We start from the raw sequence: 22,818 nt of genomic DNA on the forward strand, positions 1-22,818 counted from the left end.
TTATTAAAGTGTTTGTCCAGACGATGTGTGTAACAGTCACGCAGCTGCTATTATCTATATTTCTATCCCTCCACGGTCTGAGCTGTCACTGTGTAATGTGTTGGTCATGGCTCGTAGTGATGAACCTACAGAGAATTATCAGTGATACAGCTCCTCTCGGCTTTACAGAGCTTGATAGTGAGTTTCAGCTCATTGTTTAGCTGTCTGGCTGCAACTTTACTATTTTGGTTCACTCTCAGCACTCAGCACCAAACAGCAAACAGACACAGTTAGCTGTAGACTAGCTGGTGAACATAGTGGAGCATTTAGCAGCTAAAGAGCCAGATATTTCCCTCAGGAGTTGGTAAACAGAGCTAAAAGAGAGTGAATATTGGACTTAAATTCACCAGGTGGACACAAACAAGACTCCAAATGAATAATAATGTTTAATTACACATCAGTGTAATAAATAATGCTGGTGGATCATCTGGGAACAACTTTCTTTCTTATTCTTATTTCTTCCTATTTTTAGGGGATTTTTTTGTTTACCACAAACAGTGGAGAGATGACAGGAAATGAGGGACACCTTGACTTTATTATTTTAAGTATTTTTTGGGAGCGTTTTTATGCCTTTATCAGAGACACACAGTAGAACGATGACAGGAAACAAGGCCAGAGAGAGAGAGAGAGAGTCTGGACAGCGTTTCATCTATTGTGTGGTAATCATGTCACAGTTATGACTGTAGATTGCTTATTCTCGGCTCAAAATTATTAAGAACTAGTAAAGAAAGGAGAATGAACAAGAAAAGCAGTCAGACCTTTAGAGGACTTTGGATAGTTACTGTATACTCTTATTAGTGACAGATCCAGAAGAGAGGACAGGAACAACTGCAGCAATGAAAAACACACAAAAAAAGCTTTTGCACATGTTGGAGGATATTTAATGAGGATTTGAGGCTGCTTTAAAGGAGCTCAATAGCCTTTATTCACTAAAAGGTCACATCGAGGTTTTGCACCAGTGAAATAGAAGAACTACATTTCATGTTTTGGCTCGTGCAAAATGTATCTTAAGTTATGTTCCTGTTTAGAGACGCGAAATGACAACATCAGGATATTTATCTCATATTTCCTCATATATAGTGTTCCTCATGCAGAAAGAACGCACTTATCAAAAAAAAAAAACAATGAATGCACTCTTAAGTTACGAAAGTGTCTCTTCAAACATTATTCCAAGTTTAACAGCAGACAAAACTTTGATTTGTGCTCCGGTCCTTTCCAGACATCTGCAACATGCGTCATCACATCTCACTGAGCAGAACTTTATGCAAATCAGGTGAACTGCGGTTCATTTTCATCTGTAGTCTCAGTTAAAAAAAAACCCACTAAATTAAAAAAAATTGTGATGACTCAAAAGTTTGCGCCTCTGACAGTAATTTAGGACGAGTTAAATATCCTCCATTGTGTCCTGAGGGAATAAGAGGTGTCAGCAACTGCAAGATGAACATTTAGTCAGAAAGATGAAACCACAAGTGTTTGTGGTCGCGACCGCACATTCACCAGTAAATCTTTCTACACTGGCAAGAGCAACATGATCATCAAAGCTCTCTTAAAAGTATTAGTGTTTTCAAAATGCTGTTTTTAAAACTCTTTTACTGTGTGTGTCTTTCTTTGTCCTCATTGTCTCAGTCTCTCTCCTCTCCCTCTCTCTCTCTGTGTATATTTATATGTGTTTGTCTTTTGTTCTCTGTAGAGAATCACTGTCTCACACACCATCTCTTCTCCATCAGTCTGACAGACAGATGTTTGTCCTGACTGGATCACTGCCCAGTACTCTCTCTCTATGTGTGTGTGTGTGTGTGTGCATGTTAATACACTTAAATCATTACATACATACACACTAAAAGCCTTCATTGACATCCATACTATGTCTGTACATGCGTGTGTTTAAATCCCTTTAGTGTACCCAGTCTGTCAGTGTGGAAGTCGACCCTGCCTTCACCTCGCTCAGCTCGCTGCTCTCTGCCTGTCGCCTCCTTAAAGCTCCATTAAACTCCAATAAAAATAAGTAGGTCAAATGCTTTCAGACCACCAAAACCAAAAAATCTCTCTCTTGTCAGTCTCCAGCTTTCAGTGCTGCCTTTCTGCTTCTTCTGCTGGGTTCTTGCAGTCCTCGCAGTATCAAAGTACTTATTTTACGTCAGTCATAGCTGGGGGTGCCTGCACACATATGCATATAATCTAGATATAATGCCTATAAACTGTGGAAAGATCATCACATTACAATCAGTTTATCGGTTTAATCTGAACAAATAATGAAACTACTAACCTGTGAAATCAACGCAAAGCCAAATAATCAGCGTGAAAATAGATTGACCTGCTTTCACCAAACATGCACAAGCAGGCCATGGTTTAAAAAACGTCTAGTGGATGGGTTTCATTTCTGTATCTCACTTTGCTTGTGCACTTGTTTGACGTGCATTCACCCAGAGCCAACTACTATAGGTTAGACGACTGGTGTTACAGATCAACGAGTGTCCGTGTTAACCGGTGATCATAGGCCAGATGCCTCCGTGGTTGCTCGTAGAGAGGAAATGAAATGATGTCAGCAGCAAGAAGAGCTCACCTTTACTCTGAATGTCAGCTACAGCTGCCGTCACTACAACAACCACGGACACATTCAGCCAACATCCGTGCGGAGGTGGAATTCTTTGGGAATGTCATGATTTAAACATTGATTCTCGCTTGAATAAATAGAAAGAACGACACTCTTTTCAAGCTTTTACTCCAGTGTCCTGTGTGAAAAACTATTCACTGGTGTTTTTAGTTGAGCTGCGATATGAAACACAAGAGGAAGTTAAGCTGACTGGTCTAGATGAAGGTCAATGTCTGATGAACACATGAAAAGCAGGGAAAAGTATGCAGCTTTTTAATTCAATTTTAACCCATAAGAACCCAGACCCATTTCTCCTTAAAGGAAAATTATGGGGAATATAAAACAGACCAAATGGACCACAAGGAACACATTTCTGATTTTTTTTTTTTTTTTTTGAAATTCTACCTTCAGTGTCAAAGATCTGTAATGTAACATATATGTCATAACGATATTTCCCTAACTTGTTTTATATCAATTTGTTGACCACGCCATTTGAACGGTATAAAAGTAGATTTATTTGGATTGTCGAGAGGGTTCAGGATTGATGAGGATGGTGTACGGTGGGCTGGATGCGGATCGAGGAGAGGGATGAAGGGGTCGATTGCCGGGGGATGAATGGGAGCTGAAGGTTGGTCCGGGTCGTGTACGGTGGGATGATGGGGGTCGAGGAGAAGGATGAAGGGGGTCGATGGCATTGGGAAGACCGGGGACCAAATGGAATCACAAAGAGGCTGGAGCGTCTAGGAACCCGGAGGTCGAGACTCAGGGTAGGGGACATATCTCGATGAGCTTTCTGCTTCGTCATCCCCCTGTGGTTCCTAGAATAGGACGAGAAAAACCACTTGTGTTGAAGTATTAACCCTAACGAGCATGTCTTTGATAGTGGGAGCAAACCGGAGTACCTGGCGGAAACCCACGTGAACACTGGGAGAACATGCAAACTCCACACAGAAAGGACCTGGGACGGCCAGTGTTCGAACCCAGGACCTTCTTGCTGTGAGGCATAAGTGCTAATCACTGTGAGCCACTGTGAAGACCATTGAGAGGGGAGAGAGGAGAAGAATGGGGTTGGGGGGGGGGGACGGCTGTGAGAACTGAGACGTATGGGAGAGAAAGGGGTTAGACACGCTTATATAGGTATGCACGGATGATTGAATTAGTAAAAGAGAGAGGCGTGGTCTTGTTCCTGAACCGTTGTTATAAGAATAACTCCATTAAATGTAATACAGGACGTCTTATTAAAGCATCAGAATTGTTAGATGGGTTGAAACCTACCTTTAGTAACAAAAAACAAGCTTTTTGAAAATTAGCTAGTTCTGTCACATTTGCTGACCAGGCACACCACACCACCATTTTGGAAGTGATGTCATGGGTACACAGATTCACACATTGTCACATGACTGCACCAGGATGTTCAGTAGATGTCACTTAGGGAGTTCACATCAAGGATAAAGCTGTATAAGGAATTTTTCAGAACATTGAAAGGGTTGGTGACACCTGTGTCACCAATGGGTTAATTTGGACACAAGTTAACAGTGTTCCTCATGTAAAAAAAAGAAATGAAAGTGTCATTTACTGACCAACATCACTGGCTAAATGTATTTTGTGAAAAGTAAGTTGGTCTTTATGTTTAATCAGAGTTTTATAAACCGGTGCAGCGTGTTGGTTGGTTGGTTAGTTTGTTTGCTAGTGTTTCAGTTAAAGACTCCACTTGGTTGCGTTAGCCTCTCGGTGATGGTATGTTAAGTATTCAGAAAATATTTCAGTTTATTCTTGCTAAGCTAATTAGTAAGTTATTCAATTAAAACCACCGTCCATCTGCTGCTCTCTCAGTTCCTCCTTCTTCTTTCTGTCAATATAACTTTATTATCAACGTTTAAAAGTAAATTGACCCCTAACTCATCAGTTAACAGGGACACAGCCTGCAGGTTACCTTTACTGAAGGTGTAAAAGTTAAATATACAAATGGAAACACAAGTTTATCTCACAGAACTCCCTGCTATGGTTTTGCGTCCATTCCTCTGTTTATCTTCCCCGATTCAGAGCTCACATGAGGACAGTGACGGTGATTTGGAGGTTTTTTTTCTGATCAGGCAAGAACGCTGCTTTGAATTAGTCAGTTTTGGCATTCAGGCAGCATTTGCTTTAATATTTTTTTTACTGTAAAGCACCTTGAGCTACATCTCATGTATAAAAAGTGCTCTATAAATAAAGTTTATTATTATGAATACAGAACATCAGTTTAGTAGATGCTATGTGTGTTGTTTCAAAACCACAGAGCTCAGTAAATCCATGATGTGACAGTAATGTAATTACCAGAAGAGAAGATAGTTGGTCTCTGTCAGCCTCTGCTCTGCATTTTTCCACTGTGATCCGCTGGGTCAGATTTGGAGGGAAATCTGCTGGATTGCAGGTTTCTGAACTTGAGTGCAGCCCCGCTGGGAACATGAGATGAGAGTCTTTGTTTGGTTAGTTATCCGCCGTAAAAAGAGAAACACACCAAATAACAAAATGGGTCCAGGAATGTAGCTTCGTTGCCATCTGAAATTGCCAACAGCAGAGCTGAAAATCCTTTTCTTTCATAGATATCAAAACACTTTGCATCAGTGTAATGTATCATGAAATGGGCTGCTATTAAAATGACATTAACAGACGTGGATCTAATCTCAGTAGGTAGATCCAGAGGAAGCACAGAGACAGATGCTGAGCTAATTTATGCTGCTAAACTCCACTTGGACGCGTGTGCAGTTAGTAATGCTGTAAATTGATGAGCTGTAGAGTCAGGAGGCTGGGCGGGGGTGACGTCTTTAAAGCCAAGTTTTAACAGAGCAGGGAAATATTCCAGCGATGGTCAGACTCAACGCACATGAAAGTCAAAGTATATCAAAGAGTAACGGTGTAGGTTATTGAGTTTAGATTCGATCCTGTACAGTACGGGGAACGTTAAAAGTTCACTGCCATCTTTAGGTTCGGCCATGATTGGTGGTGTGAACAATTTCTTCCCATCAACAAAAAATACATCAGACTTTAACACAAGAGATCACCATTCATTTCCTGTCTCATCATTGTTTTTTTTAAAAACCATGACGAAGGTCCCCTCACCTTAAAGGTACCGTGTGAAGTTTTGTTGTAAACAAACAAAAAGTATGTTAACATTGACTTGTGTGCATCCTTGAGGTCTAATAAGTGTGTTGAATGCATTTCCTTCCTCATAAAACATTTGCAAAGCCGATTTTTAATTCAAATCCTGCATTGTTTACATGCATGTTTCCTAGATTTGTCAGTGCATTACAACCACCTATAAATCAGTGGAATAGTTAGAAACCATGCAGCAGACACCTGCATACCTGCATGTGGACTCACACCTAAAAACACTGATCTATAAAGCCACTAGAGGTCAAAAACTCCACAGGGAAACTTTTAGAAATTTGTCATTTTAATGCAAACTATTTTGTTTTTGTGTCTAAACCACAAGAAAGTAGCGAGGTGTGACGTCACCTGTTGGTTTCATTGGAGCTGGTTTTAAGTTTGAGTTGCAGCTCATCTCTTCTGTTTGGAGCCAGAAGCTTCCAGATAAGGAGTTCAGGTTAGGGTTAGGGTTAGGGTTGAACCCTAACCCCAACACTAACGCTAACACTAGCACTTGGGCTAACGTTAGCCACTTTAGCTAAATTTTTCTAACAGGGCAGGTATTGTAATCAAGTCACATTAAACTTAGTGAAATATCATGACAATAGTTTGACTCAGTGTGAGTCCCGGAGCCAACTGTCAATCACAGCTGTCAATCAACACTCACACAGCAGACATTAAAGCTACTATAAGTCTTCAAATCTTATTAACGGAGCAATAATTTCCAAAATGACCACCAGTACACTTATTAGAGGACCTAAGATAAGGTGCACAGGTGTTGCCTTTCATGCTCTGGAAACACGCTAAGCTACCTCAGACCCAAGCTAACGCTAGCTTACTGAGCACACTGAGCACTTGGGCTAACGTTAGCTACTTTAGCTACATTTTTTTAACAGGGCTGGTATTGTAATCAAGTCATTAAACTTAGTGAAATATTGCGACAATACCCACATGGCAGACATCAAAGCTACTATAAGTCTTCAAATCTTATTAACGGAGCAATAATTTCCAAAATGACCACCAGCACACTTATTAGAGGACCTAAATTTAGAGATTGAGATCACAATGACTCGTTGAAAACAATGATTGACTCAGTATTTCTAGAGAGAAGTTGAGGCTTTTTGAATGTGAGTCAGTTGGAACATCCAGCGGCCGTCAGCAGCACTTAAAGGGACTGTAGCTTCAAGACGTGGTGGCTGCCGCTTGGCCTGAAACTAACCAAACCTTAACCACAGTGTTGTCACATCATAAAACCTATTTATTTTTCAACAGTAACAGTTTTGGAAGGCACAGACAGATGATGTGGTGCCGCTGATCAGAAAATACTTCTAGGCCTATTTGTCATTCTGGAGTTCATGGACTGACCGCTTATTTTTGTCATTTTATTTGGCGGATGTGTTGTTTAACCCACCAAAGTGGCCAAAAAGTCAACTTTCCAAACAACATCTTATGATCTAAATCCGAGAAATGACTCCATGAGCTTTCATCTAGCACCACCCTCAAGACAAACTTCACATTTTCAGCTCAGCAACATTTTGTTATGCCGCACTTAAGTACAGAAACATTTACATTCGTACAAATGTCACAAACTAAAAATGAGACATATTAAAGACGTGTTCGACGGCAGAGAAGTGAGGCTGTAATCTGCGATCTGAGACAAAACCAGACTGGAAGGAAACCGACTTCAGCCTCAGATAAACACTGACCTCCACATGAATTTAAAGCATATGGCAGATATGAAGAATATACACCAGAGACATTCAAAGAAATTGTACTTGGAAAGATTCCCATCAAATCAGCGTTGGGAAAACACTCAATACTTTCTGCGCACCTTTATTTCATTTCAGCTCATGTTGTGTACATTATTAACAGATACAGTATGTGTATAGATGATGTGATATATACGCAGAGAGAGAGAGAGAGAAATCAGCGCTTGTCTCTGTCGGTTATTACAGCACAGATTGAGTTTTCATCTCTGCCTTCATGCTCTCGCCGACTGTAGATTATTACAGCTGCTCCCAAAAAGTCTGGATTCATCTCCACCAATCAGAAGTAACACAACACCGGCCTGCACTCAAAACACTATTAACCTCCTAAACCCTCTACTTTTCCCTCCAGTCTACCTTAAAGTTTTGTTTGCATTTGCAGAAGGTACTTTCCATGTGTCCAAATGACTTTTCTACCGTATGTCAGCGTCACATGTACCGTTTATCGGAGCTATACTATGATGTTTACATTGAGTGAAATATTCAAGCTGAAACTATAGTGGTAAGTTACTTATTTCAGGGTTATTTTGCTCCAAATAATCCGTAACCAGTGACATGTCCATCCCGTCAGTCGCATTTCCTGTCATCGATTTTCTGTGTAAAAACCAGGACAAAAACTATCAGCTGTCTCCTTCTAAGGAGCATTTTAATTATTAAATTATCTCATTGCTTCACACAGATCTGATGTTTTTGTCTCTTCAGTGACGTTTAAGTCACATGATTCATCATCATTTATTCACTAAGTCTGTTTACATTAGATTTTTATACAAGCAACAACTTTTACACCTCAGACGAGAGGACTTTTTTGAGATATTTCAAGATTTTTTTTGAATTTTCAGTGTTTCCATTCGGTTTCTTTCAAAACAGGTGGCTGGAAACACACCTTGTCATGATCAAATTTATTAGTAATCACCCTGTTAGGAGCAAATATGTACATATCAAAACGTTAAATCAACCCAGCAGGGACAAAAACATTTCTGGAATTGTTAAAAAAAAGTCAGTTTTCAGTAGTACCTTTCTAATACTCTCCTTGAGATGCGATACACTTCAGGTCCCAGTGCTTCTCCCATTCCTGGAAACATTTCCTGTCGTAATTTTTTTGTCACCGTGTCCAGAACCTCCTGCGATTCTTCCTTCTCAATTTCAGTTCAAATGTTAGTTTCACTGAGCTGTACGCACACCGTACGCTATCTAGCGGCAAATCCGATAACTACACCCTACTGCTGTGACATCAATGGCTTCTGGGAATTTTTGGGTCCATCCCTCCTCGTATATTGTTCTTGATCGACAGAGCAACAGGTGTCGAATCCTAAATTCTTCTCCTCGTGGTTGGAAATTAGTTGAATATGAATTCTGTATAATAATCATAGTTTTTAAGAGCATTTGAAACTGAGATAAACCAAACTTCTGTTTGAATGCTTCAGATTCTGCTGCTGAACACATCAGTGATGCATCTGTAGAAGATATTACTGCTGTTCTCCTTCCTGTGATTAACATCTATCTGGAGGAAAACCTTTCTCCTCTCCACCCACATTGTTATCTTGACCTCCTTCCTCTTTTCCTCTATCCTCCTACCCTCTCTCCGTCATCCTCCGCGTTCAGACTTCCTCTTTTTTTTACACTTTTTGGTGTCCAAGACTCTTTGGCTTCACGCTGTGATGAATGTTTGTCAGAGTCCCTTCTGTCCTCCATCATCTCCTTTCACCACATCCACCTTCCCCTCATTTTCCTTTCATGTCTCCTCCTTCTCCATCATCTGGACAACCTTTTGTCTTCAGTTTCTTTTAGGGATACACGATATTATCGGCACGTCATTGGTATCGGCCTATAAAAGCTCTAAAATGAAATATCGGCATCGGCGAATTCTGCCGATTATGAGTCGATATGTCGCCATCTCCTCCGCCGCCTGACTGTGCTTCCCTTGATGGACTGTGTCACCCTGATGGTTCCTCCGCAGACTCCACCTCACCCAAGCTGCCCGTCAGACCTGCTGCTTCTTCCCACTTTAACCTGAATAACAAACTGGGGCTCGGTGCTCCACGCCGCAGCATGACAGCCAGCTAGCCTCCGCTAGCCTCCCAGCTAACGTTAGCCCTGGCTCTCTATGTGGACCACAGAGCCCCGATTTGTTATTCGGGTTAAAGTGGGAAGAAGCAGCGGGTCTGACGGGCAGCTGAGTGAAGTGGAGCCTGCGGAGGAAACACCGGGACCGTCAGGGTGAAACAGTCCATCGAGGTGCTGCCATGTTCGGCTGCACAGATAGGATATCCCTCGGCTGACAGGATGTACCACTCTGTTTGAAAAATAAAAAACGTAATCTTTTTGGTTTATAACGGCGGTTGGCAACTAGCGTATTAGGTGCATTAGCGCCACCTTCTGCTCCGGAGTGTGGACCAGAGATTAAATCCTGCACATTAATCCTTCTGTCTGATAAACTCAATGAAAACTCTACTGCTCCACCAACTTGGCAGGTTCATTAAAGTTTTAATGCTGAGCTCCTGAACTCCAGTCTTCCTAAATTCTTCCTTCATATATTGTCTTTCTTGATCATACTTAGTACAGTCTATGCTTGCATGCATAATAGTCTCCTCAGCTAGCTGGAAAAAAATATGTGCACATATCGGCATCGGCAATCGGCCACAATGAGTTGGAAATATCAACGTATCGGCAAAAAGTCCAATATTGTGCATCCCTAGTTTCTTTGCTTCAAATATTCATCAAAGGAGCAGAACATCTCTTCATAATCTCCCTCTCTTTCTCTTTCATCATCAAGATATCCTTAATTTCGTCTTGTCTTTATCCAACCTTTGATGAACGCTCATCTTCTAGATCTCCATTCATTGATTAAATTGTGATTAATGTTTGTGAAAAGATAACAAACATCATTTTGGCTTTCTCCGTTCTCCTCAGTTCTTTTCCTCCTTCCCTAAATATGTAATGCATGTTTGTCAAAGCTCCAAACAGCTGTGTCCTCCTTCATCATTGCTTCATAATCCCCTCCATCTGTCTCCTTCTCCTCCATCATTTCTTCACTTTTTCAGAGTCGAGGAGTTCCCTCTCGCCTCCTGTCGCACCATCAACTTCTGGACCTCCTCCACCTTTTCTCCCTTTGTTCCTTGTCTCTCCTTATTAAATTTCCCTTCCCCCTTGCCTTTATGTCAAGATAAATGATCATCAGAGGAGTCGACGGCTGAACTCTCTCCCTCTGTGGATGCTTGTAATCTTACCTGGAGATCCATCAACCTTTCGTCTAAAGAATTGAATATGGTTAGATTATGGTTCTGTTTACTGAGTCCCAGTTCTTATTGAATCCTGGATCAGACGCTTGTTGTTCTGTTTGAATGAGAAAAGAAACCAATATATGTTGAGAACAAAAATACCTTTATTTACTACAGGTTTACAGTAATTTGTCACAGTTGGATGTTCCGAACATCAGAGTTTGGAGCATTTTAATTAAGGTATGACTGCAGACATCAAAAACCTTTAAAATCAACAGTCTGCATTGTTTCAGATACAGTTGAGATGATGAAATATCATCCAGTAAGCCTGGTTTCGGTAAAAGTCAATGAGTTTTAAGGTTTATCAGGTGCCAAAAGCTGCTTAAAATACTATGAGTCAGGATTTTACAATTCTAGAAAGTCTCCACGTTCTTCTTTCATGATTGTGAAATAAATGTTTTAATGTGCTGAATATTTTTCTGAATAATCCATTAGTTGTTTCGCCTGTAAAATGTCAGAAAAAAGTAAAGTTTTGTCCGACCAGCTGTTCAAAAACCCCAAGAGATTCAGTTTACCGTCATAGAACAAAGAAGAAAACTATAAATCATCACATTTGAGAAGCTGGAACCAGAAAATATTTGGCATTTTTACTTTAAAAATGCTGATTAATTTCCTGTCAATCAGCTAATTGACTAATCGTTGCAATTCTAGAAATGTCAATAAACACATCATGTCTCAAATCACTGCAGACTTTTTCTGCAATAAACCAAGACCACGATCTTTCTCTAACATGAACAAGTGCTAAACACAACCATGAAAAAGTTTAATAAAGTGGATATCATACTGCAAGATTGTATATTTCATATTTTGTCGGAAGAAAAGTGAAAAGCCTACTAAACATTTTACTGATACAACATTTTCTCAAGATGATGACATAAAATCAAATTACATTTCCTTCAGAACAAGGACACACGGTTGTGTTGGATGACATCATGTTGCATTGTGGCAAAAGTTGACCCAGGTTCAACTTATTTCTCTGGAAAACCTGCAGTTTTTGAACACGTACCTGCTGCAGGAAATGTTCTTCCTCCCAGAAGAAAATAGTTTCCACACAGTGAACAGATTTCTAGGCTTCACTGCTGTGTTTTGTGAAGTTTATTGGGCGTTTCCATCACAGGAACTTCCTCATGGGACCAAGAGCCTTTATGAGGGACTGAGGAACTAAATCTGATTTTGGACCAGAGGAACCAGGAACTAAATTTAGTTCCAGCTGTAAGAAAAAAAAAGTGCCTGATCCAGGGAAGGTTTTATTTTCCAAAAGTTCAGGAAATTTAGCGGCAGGGGTTTGGAAGGTTTGATCATCACAGATCACTGGTTAGAAAGGCTTCAACTCGTGTATTGCTTCATTCTTAACAAAGGAAGTATTGTAGATCTCAATATTAGAACAAGAGGTGGATATTTCTTGTTGTTTATTAACGTAAAATAAAAGTTTTTCAGCTCCACAAGAGAAGTCTCAGTCGGTTTGTAATCCACCACAGTTCTAATCTACTCGGTTCTTCAGATGCAGACTTTAGTTCCTCTGGTTCTGTAGTTCCTGGAACTTTTCGGTCAAAAAGGAGCTTCAGACAGAAACATGATGTTTACCTGGTTGAAGGAAAGTTTCCATTCAGCTCTTCACTCTGATAAAGTCTAACATATCTGTCTCTCCACAGTTCGGTGGCAGTGCTGAGAGAGTGCATGAAGAACGAGAGCCTGGTTCGCTTCTTCCAGGAGAGACAGACGACGCTGAACCATTCTTTACCCCTGGAGACGTACCTGCTCAAACCAGTGCAAAGGATCCTCAAATACCACCTACTGCTACAGGTATTACCTCAAATACTGCATGTAGTACCTCAAATACCACCTACTGCTACAGGTAACACCTCAAATACTGCATGTAGTACCTCAAATACCACCTACTGCTACAGGTAACACCTCAAATACTGCATGTAGTACCTCAAATACCACCTACTGCTACAGGTAGTACCTCAAATACTGCATGTAGTACCTCAAATACCACCTACTGCTACAGGTAACACCTCAAATACTGCATGTAGTAACTCAGATACTGCATGTAGTACCTCAAATACTGCCTGTAGTACCTCAAATACCACCTATTGCTACAGGTAACACCTCAAATACTGCCTGTAGTACCTCAAATACCACCTATTGCTACAGGTAACACCTCAAATACTGCATGTAGTACCTCAAATACTGCATGTAGTACCTCAAATACTATATACTGCTACAGGTAACACCTCAAATACTGCATGTAGTACCTCAAACACTGCATGTAGTACCTCAAAAACCACTTACTGCTACAGGTAACACCTCAAATACTGCATGTAGTACCTCAAATACCACTTACTGCTACAGGTTACACCTCAAATACTGCATGTAGTACCTCAAATACTGCATGTAGTACCTCAAAAACCACTTACTGCTACAGGTAACACCTCAAATACTGCATGTAGTACCTCAAAAACCACTTACTGCTGCAGGTAACACCCTAAATACTGCATGTAGTACCTCAAAAACCACCCACTGCTGCAGGTAACACCTCAAATACTGCATGTAGTACCTCAAAAACCACCCACTGCTGCAGGTAACACCTCAAATACTGCATGTAGTACCTCAAATAACACCTGCTGCTACAGTTAAGACCTTTAACTACCATGTCCTGCATGTAATGATTTAAAAAACAATTGAATAAATGTAAAAACGTAAGTGAAACTGAAGAGAAACTTGATTTCAATGTGATTTCAATCTGCAGTAGAGAAACCTGTAAGACAAACCAGCAGCTGCTGCAGTGGAGACACACAAACACATACAAACATTTACATGTATATATTTACTGTATATACAGACATCTGAAGACTTTCAGCTGTCTCATCCAATCAGAGAACATAAAACACACGCACGTTTGCACAAGGACACACACACATACAGCTTTTCCCAATAAACTTGTTGAGTCTCTTCACTGGTTCCAGTCCAAGCCCACCTCGGAGACGAGAGAGGGATGATGAAACAGAGAGAAACACACACACACACACACACACACACACACACATAATCTCTTGAAGCCAGGTCTTTGTTCTGAGATGTTCAGTCTGTATTATTTGCTGTTCTGTCTGCAGCGGTCAGTTTAAACGCTGGTCAAACATGTGTTTGGAGCTGAGCTGGGGTTTTCCCATAATCCTCAGCTGGTAATGAACTGCTGCGTCAGCCAGTACGCGGCTCAGATCGTTTCATTATGTTTTATTCTTCCAGCACATTCAGACATGACTTTTCTCTTTTCCTTTGTCTTTTCAGCCGTGGTGGCTGTCGCTGCTCATATCCGAGGCCTTGTTTTAAATTTCTACTCGTGTTTCCAAAAACTTCAGAGCGAGTGCATGTTAAGAGCTTCTTAACGATGAAGATGATGCTAAATACATTTTAAAGCTACTTTGCATATTGAACTTTGCATGTAGTACCTCAAACATTGCATGTAGTATTTCTAATACCACCTACTGCTACAGGTGACACCTTAAATACTGCATGTAGTACCTCAAATACTATCTACTGCTACAGGTAGTACCTCAGATACTGCATGGAGTACCTCAAATACTGCATGTAGTATTTCTAATACCACCTACTGCTACAGGTGACACCTTAAATACTGCATGTAGTACCTCAAATACTATCTACTGCTACAGGTAGTACCTCAGATACTGCATGGAGTACCTCAAATACTGCATGTAGTATTTCTAATACCACCTACTGCTACAGGTGACACCTTAAATACTGCATGTAGTACCTCAAATACTATCTACTTCTACAGGTAGTATCTCAAATACTGCATGTAGTACCTCAAATACTATCTACTGCTACAGGTAGTACCTCAGATACTGCATGGAGTACCTCAAATACTGCATGTAGTATTTCTAATACCACCTACTGCTACAGGTGACACCTTAAATACTGCATGTAGTACCTCAAATACTGCATGTAGTATTTCTAATACCACCTACTGCTACAGGTGACACCTTAAATACTGCATGTAGTACCTCAAATACTGCATGTACTACCTCAAATACCACCTACTGCTACAGGTAGTACCTCAAATACTGCATGTAGTACCTCAAATACTATCTACTGCTACAGGTAGTACCTCAAATACTGCATGTAGTACTGCTAATACCACCTACTGCTACAGGTAACACCTCAAATACTGCATGTAGTACCTCAAATACTATCTACTGCTACAGGTAGTACCTCAAATACTGCATGTAGTACTTCTAATACCACCTACTGCTACAGGTAACACCTCAAATACTGCATGTAGTACCTCAAATACTATCTACTGCTACAGGTAACACCTCAAATACTGCATGTAGTACCTCAAATACCACTTACTGCTACAGGTAACACCTCAAATACTGCATGTAGTACCTCAAATACTGCATGTAGGACCTCAAATACTGCATGTAGTACTTCTAATACTGCATGTAGTACATCTAATACCACCTACTGCATGTTAAGAGCGTCTTAACGATGAAGATTATGCTAAATACATTTTAAAGCTACTTTGCACATTGAACTGTCTGTAAACTGTAGGTTGTAAACAGCACAAGGTATAAAAACAAAGCTTCGTGTGTAGTAAACAATCGTGTGCACTAGTATCCTGGTTTTGATCATATTCAGGATGCAGCGTTTACATGGAACATGAGAAACATGCTTATTCATTTTATTTAACATTTCTCTTCCAACAGTGAATAATTAGAAACCTGGATCAGGTGTTTGCAGGCCGGAGTACTCCAGGTATCATATCCATGTTTCTGACACCAGGATAAGGTGATAAGGGTACTCTGAAAACCCAATCATGACAGGATACTGTGACCTGTAAACACCTGATCCAGGTTTCTGAACATTCATCGTTGGTACACGTAGAACATAGAAGCTGAGACACAACTGCACAGAGACGATCAGAAACCTGGAGACTGTTAGAATCATGTAAACAGGAAGCTGAATAACCAGGTTTCCCATGTTCCATGTAAACGCCACATCCTGAATATGATCAAAACCAGGATACTAGTGCGTATTTGTGCATTGTTCCTGGGTGGAAGTCAGTTTAAGAAAGTAAACCGACATTACTCTGAAGATCATATTAGACTGAAAATGAAGTAGTTTCCTGAATAAACTATTGTGAATATCATTCTGTCATCATTTCTGTATTAGCCGTGTTGTCGTCATCTTCTGTTTATTCCAAATAAACTGGAACCATAACACGAGCTTTCAGACAGAAGCTAAGCAGCAGACGTCAAGCGAAGGACTTTTATTTACATGGAAGTGTTTCCTCTCATCTCAGGAACTTTCTAAACACTTCGACAAGAGTGACCCCGGATACGAGGTCGTCGAGGATGCCATCATCACCATGACAGCGGTCGCCTGGTACATCAACGACATGAAGAGGAAACAGGAGCACGCTGTCCGGCTACAGGTAAACACACACACACACACACACATGGTTTGTAGAGCTTTTAATACTTTTATTATCCAAAGTAGTAAGAAAAAGATCTCAACATTTCTACATCTGTTTATTAAATTTTCCATTACAACGCAGCAGAGTTTATGGAACCTTTTAAATAAAACTTTAAAGTGTGCAGTCAATTTAAAAAAAAGATGGCTGTTTTCTCACCTCCTGTAAACTGGAGAGGTTTTTGGAGGTTTTCTTTGGACCGACAGCTTCGTCCTCTCCGACCCTCCGACCAGTTTTTTTTTCTCTTCGGGCGTGTAAAGAGACAGACGAGGTCAGCTGTGTGACCTCCAGGTGTCAAACTCTACAAACCCTCGCTGCATTTCCTCAACTTCCCCCCTCTAACATGTGTTCACACCGTTACGCACACACACAGAGACATGTTATTAACTTGTTCCATCACACGTAGACGTGTGCGGTGTGTGTGTGTGTGTGTGTGTGTGTGTGTGTGTGTGTGTGTGTGTATGTGTCAGCTTCCTCTAATCGCCAGCTGAGTTTTAACACCTCTTCTGTCATTCCTGTAACGCTTTAACATCAAGATGTTTTTTTTTAAGACATTTTGAGTCAGTTCAGTTAAATTCAGTTCAAATGTGTTTAAATCTTTAAGTATCTAAAGTACTTTTATGATGTTTTTATTTGGAGAATATCACTTTATCACATCCATGATCTGTTTTTAACCACTAAAAACAGAACAGACTAAATAACCAGCAGTGGAAGAAGTACTCAGATCCTTTACTTAAGTAAAAGTACTAATACAACAATGTAGAAATACTCCATTACAAGTAAAAGTCCTGCATGAAAAAAGTAGCTTGATGTAGTTAAAGTATTGCAGTAAAAGTACATAAGTATTATGAGCTTGATGTAGTTAAAGTATTGCAGTAAAAGTACATAAGTATTATGAGCTTGATGTAGTTAAAGTATTGCAGTAAAAGTACATAAGTATTATGAGCTTGATGTAGTTAAAGTATTGCAGTAAAAGTACATAAGTATTATGAGCTTGATGTAGTTAAAGTATTGCAGTAAAAGTACATAAGTATTATGAGCTTGATGTAGTTAAAGTATTGCAGTAAAAGTAGTGGTTTGGTCCCTCTGACTGATATATTATTATATATGACATCATTAGATTATTAATAGTGAAGCATCAGTGTTAGAGCAGCATGTTACTGTTGTAGCTGCTGGAGGTGGAGCTAGTTTACACTACTTTATATACAGTTAGCTAGTTTAGTCCAGTGGTTCCCAACCTAGGGGTCGGGGCCCCTCCAAAGGGTCAGCAGATAAATCTGAGGGGTGGTGAGATGATTAATGGGAGAGGAAAGAAGAAAAAACAAAGTTCTGATACACAAATCTGTTTCAGTTTTTTGGACTTTTTCTCGAATCTTTGATTTTTGCTGAAATATTGGATCATTTGAACATTTATTGAAATGAAAGCATGTGAGAAGTTTAGAGGGAAAAATCACTATTTGGTGGAGCTGTTAACAACTCATAGACATGTGAAATGTGACCCCGACTACACACTGCTTTTTGTAAGACGTCAAAAGACAAAAAGGTTGGAAACCACTGGTTTCATCTTTAACAATGTGTTGTATTTTAAAAGCTTGTTATATTATCCATTGTGTCAAATCTTCATCTGAAAAGTAACTAAAGCTGTCAAATAAATGTAGTGGAGTAGAAAGTACAATATTTCCTCTGAGATTTAGTGGAGTTTGTATGAGATAAACAAATGCGGCAAAAATTCATCAGATTATCTTATGAATTAGAAATTCGAGGGAAATATGACCGTTTCGACCTTCATTTGTAATGTTTAGTTTATCATTGGATGTTTATACCATATATGGATCTGTGAAACCTTGATATATATTTCTCCGTGTCTCTCACAGCTGCTTGTATGAGGTCAAAGGTCACCTGCCTGTCATCCAGCAGTGGAACTGACTCATTAACAGACAAAACTTCTGGAAAATAAAGACACCGCAGTCGTGTGTTTAGGAATATTTTAACCGCTGACTTGAGTTTCATAAGTTTAAACTTTCACCCCTGAAAAGATTCACGGAGCAGGTGCAGGTGTTGACCTTTGACCTCACGGCAGCTGGAACGAGAGGTGAAACCAGCCCAGATGGAGAAAGTTTCAGGCTTTTATAGAGATTGTTTTATTTTTCTCAGAGATTCTTTCCGGTTTGTCTCTCAGTGTTTCCTGAGGAGAAGATCTTTGATTATTTTGACTCGTGATCAAAATTTAAAGCAACAAACTGCTTTCATCTCGACATGTGTGGCGAGGAAGCATCAAGGAAGCATGATATTCAAATCCTTCAGAAAGCTGCATTCCTACAAATAAATTTATGAGCCTTCTCATCAGAGAGCTACTACTGTTCTAATATTGTGAAATCAGATGGGACAGTCGGCTCTGGACGCTTCTTTTTGTTAAACCTGGTGAAACTGACCCATCCTGGCTGCTGTACTTTGACTTCTTCCTCCTCCTCCTCTTCCTGTATGACATGTCTGATGTGTGCTGCACTTTAAAATCCTTAATCTTTGATATCCACATTACCGTCAGTTAACCCTCCTGTTGTCTTCCCATCGACTCTGGAGGACAAAAGTCCACAGATGCTATAAATTTGAATAAAATTCAATGAAAGATCATTACTTGTACTTACAAAGTGTGTGATATGGAACTATCCATGTGATTTTCAGGCAATTAGATGAAAGAAATCCATATTTGTGATATAAAAACATTTGAAAACGGGTCAAATTTGACCCGAGGACGACAGGAGGGTTAACTATCCCGCTACATATCACCTTTCACTTAGAACCATATGAGCAGAAAAGGGTTTTATAGAAAAGACACAGAGCCCAAAAAGCTGTAACAGAAGCATTTTCTTGCAGTTTTTGGAAGATTTTGGATAATATTTGACCTGAAAAAGCACCAAAACAAACCCAGAACTCTTTGTCAGTCACTTGTAACATTCTCACAACGATCATGAGAAACGAGTCCCCGGAGTTTATGAACCGACGCTGCTGCCCGTAAGACTTTCTGGAGTTGGAGAACTGTGTGTGTGTGTTTTACCTGGATAACATTTTTACCACAAACATGAATCCCTGATGGCCTGGACTTGTCTGGATGTAGATCTTTAGAGCATTTGAAGTATGAAGAACCACATGATTTTATAAAGGAGAGTCTAAAAGAGTTCTGTGAGGGTTCAGGTGCTAAAGTCAAACTTCTAAATGGGCTCTTTGTTGTTCAAATGGCTTCTGTTTTTTACGTTTTTTTACTTTTTTTTTGGCATTTTTGCCTTGATAAGACAGTTCAAGCAGAGACACGATATGACATGCATCTAGAGCTGCAACCATCAGTCAAATAATCGACGAGTCGAGCGACAAAAAAATAATCAGCAGCTATTTTCAGCCAGTCAACTGTGAGGATTTGATGTTTTTCTTAGTTTTATGTGATTGTAAATTGAACATCTTTGGATTTTGGATTGTTGGTCAAACAAATCCGACAATTTGAAGACGTCATGTTAGACTTTACAAAACTATGACGTATATTTTTTCAGATGTTTTATAGACCAAATGATCAGGTGATTAATTGATAAAATATTTGTTAGTTGCAGCTTTACATGCATCTTAATCATTAGAGGACCATATGTTCAACAAATCTACCAGGTCTGATCAATCCGTTTGTTTTGACCTCCTCACAGGAAATCGAGTCCCTCCTGGTGAACTGGAGCGGTCCGGATCTCAGCGGGTTCGGAGAGCTGGTTCTGGAAGGATCCTTCAAGGTCCACAGAGTGAAGAAGGAGAGAGCGTTCTTCCTCTTCGATAAGATGCTGCTGATCGCCAAGAAGAGGCTGGAACAGTTCGTCTACAGCACACACATATTCGTAAGCTGGTCGATTCACGATTCATAAAAAAACTTTATTTATTTCCAACAGTGCTGACAGACTTTTCTACACAAAGTTTTATAAAGTAGTTTTTTAAAAGATTTTGGAAATCAGCTTCATGTAAAACTTCATTTAATAGTTTCATTTAATGCTGCTGTCTCGTCTTTTTCAATATATAATAACAACAACACTGTCTTATCTTGTCTCCTCTGCTGCAGTGTTGTAATCTGCTGTTAGTCGAGACTCTGAAGGATCCGCTGTGTTTCAGAGTGTCCGACCAGACGATTCCCAAACAGCAGCACATCGTCCAGGTGAGAGCTGACATGAAGTTCTAAACATTTCAATCTTGGTCCAAATCCAATCTGTTCGAGCTCACGTGTAAGACTCAGGGATCATGTTGGAGTCATCAGGTTCAGTTTGTCTTCACACTGGCTCCCAGCATGTTTTAGAACTGATTTTAAGGCTCTACATGGTCTGAAGTATTCTTAATGGACTGGTAGGAAGATAGAAGACACAGAGCAGCAGTTTCATGTCAGGTTTGACCACAGAGGTAATAATAATAATAATAATATCCTTATATATGTAGCACTTTTTACAAAGTGCTGAACACTGTCTGCACATTTATAAACACAAAACACAGCAAAAGCACATATGAATAATCAATGCATTTTTAAATTAGTGTTAAAACAAAATACAACGATGCCCACTAGAGATGTGCAGAGATCCCAGTATTTGTATCTGTTGAGGCAGCAAAATTATTTGTATCTGTATTTGTATTCGAATAAAAGTAGAAAGAGGCTTAAAAATCCTGTTTTTGTTTTTATGACACTTTTAATTTTAGAAAATTAAAAGTGTTACAATCAGTGTTCATGAGTAAACTACGTTATGAAGGAGGTCCCCACACCGGGTCTCCAGAACTGGAGTCTCCCAGATCAAAGACGACTGAGATAAAACTTTACACATCACCTCATGCAGACAGACCTCTACCTGTTTATACACCTATAACACAGAGACAGCACAGCGTGTAACATGTAGGGAAGAACTTCAAAGGTGATTCTTGCTTTGCACTTTTCATTCATTGCTTATTTTTTTACAACCTAACTTTGTGGAAAGGAGAAGGGGGACAACAGGTTATGGAGAGTCTCTTGGGAGAACTTTGCTTGTGTCAGTAGCTCAGCTTTATCTCTGGGGAACACCCCCAACAAATAACTTTTCAAAATATTTGTATGAAACAAATATTCCTATAAAACCCACTATTTGTGCTTTGCTGAATAATGTATTTGTATGCAGGCGCACCCTTAATGCCCACAGGAATGAGGTAAAGGACAAGAAAAGGAGATCAAAGGGAAAATTAAAACCATGAGCGCCAAACAAGAAAAGATCACATAAAAGCACATCTATAAAAGTCTATTTTTAGAAGGGATTTAAAAGTGTAAGTACTTCAGGTACATTAGATGAACCCATATCCACCCGCCAACACCAGTAGTTAATATTTCTTCTTCCTGATTATCATCATGGCCTTAGGTGACATTCTCTGTCAGTGGTAGAAATGATCGAAACAAATGAGCAACTTATGAAATTATCACAAAAAAAAAAAGCCAAACTCAGCTGCCAGGAAGCAACACAGCTGTGATCACATCAGCTCTGTTATTACAGCGGCTCCCAGAATGTTTTAGAATTGATTTTAGGATCTGACCGATCACTTCATGGCCTCTCTCTCCGTAGTTTATTTCTGACCTCTTAGTATCATACGAGCCTGTATGTAGTTTGAGATCTTCGTGCAGAGGTCTTTATCTGTTCCAGAGGCTGAGAACTAGAGGGGGGCAGAGTCTTTACAGGAAACCAGATTGACTGAGTCAGTGACATCTTTTAAATCTTTTCCTAAAACATAACGACACTGGAGAATCTTTTCTGATTTTACTTCATATTTTTATTTCTCCTTTCATTTCTTCTTTTATGTGGATGAATGTTTGTAGCGTCGGTTTTGAAAAGATTATTATTATACAGTTAAAGAAGTTAAACATCTGCAGGCTTACAGCACAGAAACATAAACAAATGATTAATATCTCTACATGATAAAGTAATATATACAGTAAGGTATTGGTGACAGTATCCAATGTGTCATAATGTGACTTTTTGCAGACAAAGAACCAGGAGGAGAAGAGGCTGTGGGTGCACTACCTCAAGAGACTGATCGTAGAAAACCATCCTGCTTCACTTCCACAGAAGGTAAAGACGGAAGGAAGAGAGACATCAGGCTGTAAAATCAAGTTTTACTAAAACAGTTTGGCTGTTATTATCACTATAATTATTATACTGATATTAGAGTAGTATCCCTGAAGTACAGGAAGTAATAGAAGAAGTAGAAGTTGTGTGGTTGCAGTAGCATCAGTAGTAGATGTGAAATAAGTAAGTAAATAATATGGTCTCTGCTGCCACCTGCTGGTCATTTAAGGTTTTACTGCACTTTAAAGGCTGCCACTAAATCCATCACAGGGAAAACCTGTAGTAATAAATGCTGCTGTGTTTTAACAGCACTGTTCTTCTTATCATTATTATCTTTAGTTCACCTCATTAAATCACATCCATGTTTGTCTTAAATCAACAGTCAGGAGCCCAAATAATCAGTGAGACATGTTCTTTATTG

General features: G+C 39.7%; 1 protein-coding gene across 5 annotated transcripts in view; it reads left to right on the forward strand.

Annotated features, from left to right (window-relative positions):
- Window positions 1-22,818, forward strand: part of plekhg2 (pleckstrin homology domain containing, family G (with RhoGef domain) member 2) — a 126,281-nt gene that overhangs the window by 85,642 nt on the left and 17,821 nt on the right. For all 5 annotated transcript variants that reach the window (XM_044353718.1, XM_044353719.1, XM_044353720.1 and 2 more), the window contains 5 exons: window positions 12,458-12,608; window positions 16,132-16,263; window positions 19,989-20,171; window positions 20,390-20,482; window positions 22,314-22,400. In XM_044353718.1, the coding sequence (XP_044209653.1) occupies window positions 12,458-12,608; window positions 16,132-16,263; window positions 19,989-20,171; window positions 20,390-20,482; window positions 22,314-22,400 (646 nt within the window). The remainder of the gene's footprint in view (window positions 1-12,457; window positions 12,609-16,131; window positions 16,264-19,988; window positions 20,172-20,389; window positions 20,483-22,313; window positions 22,401-22,818) is intronic.

This window comes from Thunnus albacares, chromosome 6 (assembly GCF_914725855.1).
Source record: "Thunnus albacares chromosome 6, fThuAlb1.1, whole genome shotgun sequence".
NCBI classification, from domain to species: domain Eukaryota; kingdom Metazoa; phylum Chordata; class Actinopteri; order Scombriformes; family Scombridae; genus Thunnus; species Thunnus albacares.